This window comes from Sceloporus undulatus, chromosome 6 (assembly GCF_019175285.1).
Source record: "Sceloporus undulatus isolate JIND9_A2432 ecotype Alabama chromosome 6, SceUnd_v1.1, whole genome shotgun sequence".
Lineage (NCBI taxonomy): Eukaryota > Metazoa > Chordata > Lepidosauria > Squamata > Phrynosomatidae > Sceloporus > Sceloporus undulatus.
Window position 1 is genome coordinate 152,329,621 of NC_056527.1, and position 9,043 is coordinate 152,338,663.

General features: G+C 38.2%; 1 protein-coding gene across 7 annotated transcripts in view; it reads left to right on the forward strand.

The window, feature by feature from the left end:
• Positions 1-8,351, forward strand: part of SCAPER (S-phase cyclin A associated protein in the ER) — a 134,175-nt gene extending 125,824 nt beyond the window's left edge. For 5 of the 7 annotated variants that reach the window (XM_042474251.1, XM_042474252.1, XM_042474249.1 and 2 more), the window contains 3 exons: positions 1,702-1,893; positions 6,220-6,271; positions 7,275-8,351. In XM_042474251.1, the coding sequence (XP_042330185.1) occupies positions 1,702-1,893; positions 6,220-6,271; positions 7,275-7,381 (351 nt within the window). In that variant the 3' untranslated portion in view covers positions 7,382-8,351. The remainder of the gene's footprint in view (positions 1-1,701; positions 1,894-6,219; positions 6,272-7,274) is intronic. The other 2 variants (XM_042474248.1, XM_042474255.1) reach the window with 1 other exon arrangement.
• Positions 8,352-9,043: the final 692 nt, after the last annotated feature.

The following is a 9,043-nucleotide window of genomic DNA, read 5'->3' on the forward strand; positions in this document are numbered from 1 at the left end:
TTATTATTATTATTATTATTATTATTATTATTATTATTATTATTATTATTTTACAGACTCAGGCCCATGGCCTCCTTGATTGAGTCTCTCCATCTAATATGTGGTCTTTGTCCCCAAAGACTCCACCTGTACAGTGCAGTTTGTGAGTAATAAAATGAGGAAATGTGCGCATCGGAAGCTACAACCCATGACCATTTCATATAGTTACAGTGGTGCCTTGAATCAGAATACTGCTAGACACAGTTTTTAATCATGCAGGAACGAATAGGGGTTCCCCCGCTAAATAAAACAGCCAAAGTATGTGAAAATGCTGAAGAATCATCAGCTGAAATTACTGTTTAAAAAGTCGGTCACATTGATCAAAACACAATATCGGAGCAATGCATTTACCACTATAACCAGAAGCCTCTTTGTGGGAGGGTCACTCAAGATGTCGGAGGGGGAAAAGGCAACGCCGTGAATGTCTAGCACACGCTCACATATTTGGTTGTCTTTAAAATTCCATTTGGATTTAGAAGAATTAAGGGGTTCCTATCTGTATTCAGCGAAGGGTTTTCAATTTCATTTTGGCTATTGAACTAAAAAATGTGAACTATTACTTTGTTGATCTTGTCCTTGACCTGAACTGCATTATGAACTGAGAATGTGTTCTTAGTGAATTGTTAAAAGTTCTTTGAAAACTTGTAAATCCCTGTAATTTATGTTCCTGTGGCCTGCGCCACTTTTTTTTTTGTTGTTGTCCTTTTTTTGGGGGTCCTTCTGGTTTTAATTTGAGTGCAGTCTTGTCTGGATCTGTATACCTGTAAAATGCTGGAGAATTTTTTCTCCCCCATAAGTATTACAATTACAACTTCAGGGTTTTACAGTGGTCCTAAACGTAAAAGCGTGCCCTTTGAAATTTGCATCAGGCAGCTCCTTGGCATTATTAGTATAATTATAGTTGCCGGTTAAGTGTCCTTTGAGTAGGTCCGCTGTCGACCGTTATCACAAAGTCTTTGTGGAACAGGCGAGTAACTTAAGAGAATTCCGTTTGGAAGATACTATCGCTGTATTGCTCTGTGGTTTAAGATGTACACTGTTAAAAGGGAGGCTTGCGTGACAACAATCCCATTTATCTAGACTATTCCCCTTTTAAAAGTCAGCGGCACTGATAGAAATCTCGATAAAAGAATGAATGGGAGGATTTTGATTCGCTCACTGAATCCTATTCCTCTGCAGCGTATAATCTTTTCAGCCCTGCCTCACCCGTCTTTTATTCCTCCCTGTATCTCTGGAGAAGCATTTTCGTGGGACAACCCTGTTTTTCCAAGCATCCCTTCTCACCCAGATTCTGTTTACTGCTCTTCAACGGGCTATTTTGTCTCATCCTGCGTGTATTTGTCATCATCCTGCCTCGTCGGTCTCCGTATTTTTCATGCGTAGAATTGAAAAACACGTAAGATACCTTCCTTGTCGCCAAATGTTTTCAGGGATTCATTTATGCTGCTGCTGTTATGCATTTAAAGAAATATGAGAATGAACTGTCAAGATAGAGCGCGTATATATATTTTTAAAAATCAACCTTTCAAATAAGCTTTTTGGTAATTAACATTCTTATAGAACCATACTGTTTTGTTTTGTTTTTTACTCTCTGTTCTCTTTCCAGCAGAACCAGAAAGTTGGTTGCAATTGCTCTAATATTGTTCTCTCCGCATTTTCCAGGTGATTGTTCAGTCCGGCCGCCATCCTACGGTGCTGCAGAAGCTTTGCCAGCTGCCTTTCCAATACTTCAGTGATCCTCGCCTCATCAAAGTCCTTTTTCCAACCCTGATAGCTGCTTGTTACAATAACCCCCAGAACAAGCTCATTCTGGAGCAGGAGATGAGTTGTGTGCTACTCGCCACATTCATTCAGGTACATGGTTTGATCAGCTTCGTATGCTAGTTATAGCTAAACCGTCCTTATCTCTTCATTTAGCCGTTTCCAAAATGCATTCATTTCAAATCTAATGAGAATTTCCCGGGTGAAAGACTTGCGCGTGCCTAAGTATCTCCCCTTGTAAACATTTACAGAATAAATTTGGGTTCGTGGCATTTCATTCCAATTTTTTTTTATTATTATTTTAAAAGCGCAGAACTATCTATTGAAATTTTGAACAATTTCTATTTAATTGCAGAAATGAGCAACTTCTTAAAATGCACAATGAATCAACAAGCATAAATGTTAATAAAATGTACTTCATGCCGAAACATCCATCGTGCTTTTATGGTGTTATTTTAGCATTAGGGACGTGAAATTCTGATAGCGTCATTAAATTTTTTCTACATCAACCATGCTAATTATTTAGATTCTAAAATACCTTATTTTCTAGATTGCTTATGTCCTAAATATTTGCAAGATGTTTTTTATGCCAGTTTTATAATTAATAATTAGGTTATGTGATATAATGGCCTGAATCCTATTGTTAGTTCCAACTAGAGTTGACCCATTGAATCAGTTGAACTTATATAAATGTTATGGTAACTTATCAAGTTCCCATTGATTCAGTATGTTTGGTGTAGTTGAGACTGACAGTAGGATTTATGCTAATATTTGCTCTTATGTGTGTACACAAACACAATAAATAGCTGATAATTGAGTTTTTTAAACATGGCAATATTTTCCATGTTTTAAATCTAGTGAAATTAATTGCTCTGTAGGGTAGATGAGTTTTAATAGACGAAACCCTATTACCGCAATGCTCCAGTTTATTCTTGCTGTACTACTCCCCATTTTAGTTGGGCTCATAAGAAATATGTGTGTCATGCTCTATGCCCAAGTAACCACAGTCAACTAGAGAAAATTTAAGTGTGTGTGTGTGTGTTTTATTTGGTCTAGCTGTTGGCTGTCATAGTGTTTGGCATATAAACATCTTATTAACCATTTCAAATACCTCCTGAGTTTTTATGGCTGAACAGATTAAGAATACATAAAATTGCTGCAAGACTATTCATTTATTTGCTTATTTTCATTACAAACATGTCAGCTTGCAACCTAAAATTAATAACTGCATTACAGTAAAAATTATTGTTGCATGCCTTCAAGTCGTTTCCAGTTTATGGCGACGGTAAGGCAAACCTATCACTGGGTTTTCTGAGGCTGAGAGTATGTGACTCACCCAAAGTCACCCAGTGAGCTTCCATGGCCAAGTGAGGAATCGAACTCTCTTCTCCAGAGTCATAGTCCAATGTGAAGCTGAAGGCTTTCATGGATGGCATCCATAGTTTTTTGTGGGTATTTTAGGCTATGTGGCCATGTTCTAGAAGAGTTTATTCCTGATGTTTCGCCAGCATCTGTGGCTGGCATCTTCATAGTCCAATGCTCAAACTATTATACTACACTGGCTCTTGTACAGTCAAAGATATATATAGTAACACTACATTTTAAAAAACAGACTGAAGCCACAATAAATTCAAAATGATTGATTAAAACAGAGATCAGAAAAAAATAAAAAGAGAATTATGTCTATTAACCAGAGAGCAGAAAGATAAAAATGCATCCATACTGAAAAATGTATTGAGAGTACCGTATATGTACTATAAAGACACAGGTATTTAAGTGCATAAAATAGCAACTGCTTGGGGGAAAGCGCCGAAATGTATCTGGTGCTGCTTTTGCTGGGTCAGAAACAGATGGTGGAAACACATACACACACACACAATGAGAAAGGGGTCTTTATGTGAATAATTTGTTTGCTTTCACTGGGAAAGCAATTGACATTCAGTTGTTGGATTGGAAAAGTCTAGCATAAATCAAATCGAGCTTAACTTTACTGAGCCTTAATGTAGGTTTTGATTTCTGGTTCACGGAAACGTCGCCAACTCAGCAGCCTGAAGATATGTTTATTTTCCCCAGGCTTTGGGGAAATTGTTTAGCCATCTAATTTTTTAAAAAAAACTAATATAATAATATTAAACAAACAAACAAACAGGCTGGATGAAGGGCAAGGATTCTTTCCCTTCCACTCCAGATACTGCAAAATGAAAACCAGGCTTGCATATGTTCTTAAGTTTCAACGTTGCTATCATGGAGAGACAAAATCTGGGTGACTTCCCGAGGCAAAGATCCTATTTGGTTCTAGGGAGAGTCCTCCCTCTGTGGGAGAATGTGAGATAGCTGACCCCAGGATTGGGAAATAAATGTTTACCATATGGAAGAATTGGTGAGGGAGGGGAGAACAGGTCTGGTTGCATGCATTTGGGGAGGTATAAAAATGCACGGAAGCACAGCAAATGTAAAAAAATGCCTTCCTACTTTAAAAGCGAAATGAAGAACAGAATTTTGTCTTGCCCTTGGATGCTAGCAGGAAAACCTTTTTTCTTAGCTTTTTGTCGCAACCCTGTTTTTTGTTGCTTCTATTAAAGAAGAGTACTGTGTTACTGTATTACTTTAGCAAGAATAGTTGAGGTCAGTTTTAGCCTGCTAGCTAGGTACAGTACAACAGAATGAGTCCAGTAGTATGGCTCCGGAGATAATATTTCAGGGCGGTAGGGATGTTGCTTTTCAGGATTGTAAAGTAGCTTTAGTCACTACCGAAAGGACTTAAACTTAAATCAGACCAATGCATAAGGATTAACAATAGCATCCTGTCTCAAACATGTGCCCTTCATATCCTATGTATAGAGGTACAGTTAGTTCTTTGATAGATATCCCCAGCCCAAGGGTTCAACCTTTAAAACTGATCAGTCCAGTAAATACTTAGGTTTCCGATGACTGACAATACAAGGCAGTGCTTCCATGAACCGTTGCTGTTGATATTAATTAATAATTCCAATCAGGGGCAAAATCCACAATTTGAACAAATTCATGGCCAAGTTTCTAAGAGTAGCCACTTGAGGGTTTGCATACTCCCAGGGGAAGCTTCTGACTATTCATTTTGTTGAACATCACACAGACAGACACCTCCAGCCCTTGTCGGATCACAAGTTACTTTTCAGACTTCCCTCCCCTTCCAAATTAGTTTGTTTCTCGTAAAAGTCTAATGTATATAGTCAGTACAGTATATAAGAGTTCTGTGGATCCTATCCCATGTCTGATGGAGAATCACATCCATATTAAGACTGGGCACATTATTCTCCAGCAGTGTTTTGTGTCCACCGATGGCTCTTATCCAAATCATCTATGATCTCTGTATATTTAAAGGACAACGAACCTCACTTTACTCTTCCGTGGCGAAATTCGAGGGCCGTAGTGTTAGACACCAATTTTCTTACTATGTAGCTGAGCGAGGGAGCGTGTACGTTTCGCTTAGAAAAATATTAACCTCCCTCTCAAGAAAATGTTTTCAGTGTGAGGAATAAAATATCAACAATTAACTAACGATAATTAAATCAGCAGAACAAGGGGAAAAAAACGAGTTGCCAGTTCACAACAATAAAGTTATAGCCAACTTTATTCTTTAGCCAACTGGACTCTTATAAATATGTTCAGCACACCAAATAAAAGGTCTCAGACATTTTCTTAAACAGACTATGTTCTTGTATCGAGCAGATTTCTTGAAGACATAAAATCATCTTATACATAGACCATTAGGTCTTTCTTGTTGTTGTCTACACTGGCTGGCAGCTGCTTTCTAGGATTATTTCCATAGGCCTTTTTATCCGGTCTTTTCAAAGAAGAGTTCTTTCCAATGGAGAGTCTTGGGCTTGCCAAAGCAGTCTGCCTTTGAGCTACTTTCATAGATTTGTAGTTATAACATTTAAAAAAAAACCTCAGCCATCTCTACTGATTTTGCAGAAGCAATAAATCGAGTCACACACTGTGAACGTTTTAGTCTTCGCATGAGCACTGTTTGAAAAGCCATTGCAGAAAAATGTCTGTAATGAAATAACATTCATTCATTCATTCATTCAATATAGAAAAATTAATGTATACTCCCAAACCAATATCTGTTAACAATTTTCATTAATAGGTAGGCAGACCATTTTTAATAGTCCGACTTTACTATAGTGAACCTCTTTCCAGACATTTCACAACTACACAGTCAGGTATTTTGGTAAGCTGTAGTTGATTCCAGGGTTGTGTCACTTTGCGTCAGAGTCTCATTGTGAACTTGTGTATGTGATGCAAGCTTGCTGTCTTGCAAGTGGATCGGAATCCAGTTGCATTGTGTGGATGTTTTTGAAACAATGTGGGGTGTGGGTGTGTTGGTTTTACACTTTCATCTGAGAAACTGAACTTCACTGGTTTTTCTTTCTGTAGGATTTCACACACAGTTCGAGCCAGACTGATAACCAGCCTTGCCAACAAAAGGGTAGGTGTATTGTATCAATATATCAAATTAGCAACTGCATAGCAGACAATATTCTACACTCCTGCTTTTAAGAGTTGAATAGACTAAAATGCCAAAGCCATTTCCATGGGTTATAATATTGTGAGAGAACCTGAAAAAGGGACTGTCACCTAACACAAAACACGCAGCCAGGGAGAAGATGGAAGAGGAGGAATCGTCCGTATTTCTATCCCACCTTTTTCCTTCTCCCAAGACTCAAGGCAGCTTGCAAAGGTTAAAACACCCACAGCTTTTTTAAAGTTCACATCAGGCAAAAATATAGTTAAACTATGAGCATAGAATTAAAAAATTTTTGGAAGCATGTGCATTAAAAAGAAGACAATAAATAAACTGAATTCAAAGATATAGCCATGTTTGTCTGTGGAATCGGTATGTGGAGAGATCTTCTAGCACCTTTGAGACTAACTGAAAGAAAGAAGTTGGCAGCATGAGTGTTCAGCCCTCAAAGACCTGCTGAAACAAAATATATACAGTACAGTATATCTATTTACCTGCCTACAGTATAGCCAGAAAGGCATTAATCTAGCCTCTCTTGGAAGCAAATTCCAGAAACGGTGTTTTTGTGAGTGTTTTTGTGGGCCACCAAAAAGGCCCTCTTAGGTTACTAAGCAGTACGTATTCTTTCAAATCAGTTTTGAAATGTTGATTGTGTGGGGAATGGCTGAGTGTTAAATCTAATTGTTTTAAACATCTTTATTATTTCACACCAACCAGATCAAAGTAGAGACGTCACCCGATCGAGCCAAGTGAATTTCAATATAAAAGAGTCTTTAGAAACTGCTTATGCAAAAAAATGATTAGATTAGATTAGATTAAGCATATTTACTTGAGAGGGACACTCCTGAGTAAACATGTCCAGGGTTGCACTATATATGTGCAGACATGTTTGCTAATCCACTTTTTCCCCTTTTATAACAGAACAATTCTCATTAACCTTTCTTTCTTTCTTTCTTTCTTTCTTTAGCAGAAAAGATCTTCAGTCCCCAATATTACCTTGAGCTCTGTAACAGGTTCCCATGCCAGACTTGGGAAGAGGCACGGCAATTCTTCTTGAAGAAAGAGAAAAAATAAGAATCCCCCCCCCCCCCCCGGTTTCGATTTCATTCTAACTCTTTTTAACGGTTAAATAATTTCATGACGTTGTTAAGATGGTTTTTGTATTTAAAAATGAACATATTTGTAGATAAATATTTATATATCTATCTATATTAAAATATAAAATTTGCACTATTTCCATCGAAAGAATTGTACATACTTTAAAAAGCTCTTTTGTTGTTTGGAAAAAATGTTTGTTGTTCTTCACTACATGCTACACCAGTCCACCTCGACCCAATGGATATGGTAGGCTAAAACCCATCACCCCCAGTTGTCTTGGGGGGAATTGGCCGTGTTGGCTGTGGACGATGGATGTTGTAGCTCTTTGGAGAGAAAGCTATGCATCAGAAACCCTTTGGTTTGGGTAGGAAGGCAATGCAACATCACAGTTCTTTTAACCACGTGATGTTAGCATCTCTTGCACTGTAAAGCTGCTAGCATTTTGCTCAGAATAGAGACATTGGACTAGGATGACTTTCTGCACAAGCTGAATTAAAATTGGGGCATTTGGGAAGATAAAAATACACCTTAGGATGCTATTTGGGAAGAGAGCAGTAGCCTCCTTTCCTCCATTAATTTCAGCATGCTGTGCAAAAAGACTAGCCAGTAGGAAAAATTTGCTCCAGGTCCTATTCTGTATAACTTGTAATAAAGTAATTTATTTCGTTTGGTTGTCTTGTTTTGTATAACTTTTTTATACCTCTCTCTCTATGTATGAATGCTCCCAATGTAATTCCGTTCTTTAGAGAGCACAAACCCCCAAATTTAGACAGGAATAAGCTATGGAAATATAACGCCTCTTTGGGCTCTCTTTCCAATTCACTTAGGTTTTGAGGAGCACGTTGCAAAAGAGATGTGTGTGTTCTTTTTCAAAGGCCGATCCCACGGGTTTGTAAGTGGTGAGAGTTTTCACAAAATGTATTAAAAGCAATATTACAACTGGTGACGGTGTTGTTGTTCTTTTGCCACAACATCTGATAAACTACACTACATTCATTGGAGAGCCTGGGCAAATTTGTTCAAATGCCTAACATGAAAATAGATGACCTTAGACCAGTCACTTTGTCAGCCCAACCTACCTTGACAAGTTGTTTTAAGGATAAATTTGAAGAACCATGTACGCCACCCAGATTACTTTCCAAAAGGAACAAATAATAGGAAATTAATACTAGATAAACAAACACAAAACAGGAATGTTAACCAGAGAGTGGTTAGCGCTGACATGTTCCACCCATAAATATATATATGTAGTGCCTTCAGTTCGCCTGCAGACTTATGGTGACCCCATGAATTTTGTACTGTTTTCTTAGCAAAGACTACTCAGAGGTGGTTTTGCCAGTTCCTTATTCTGAAATAGAGCCTACAGGACCTGGTATTCCTTAGCAGTCCCCCATCCAAGCACTAACCAGGGGTAATCCTACTTAGCCTCCAACATTGGTATTTTAAGATATTTAGGCAGGCCTAAATCTGCATGGCGTAATGGTTTGAGTGTTGGACTACGAATCTGGAGACCATGGTTCAATTCCAAGCCCAGCCATGAAACCCACTGGGTGACTTTGAGCAAGTCACATTCTCTCAGCCTCAGAAGAAGGCAATGGCAAACCTCCTCTGCACAAACCTTGCCAGGAAAATCCCATG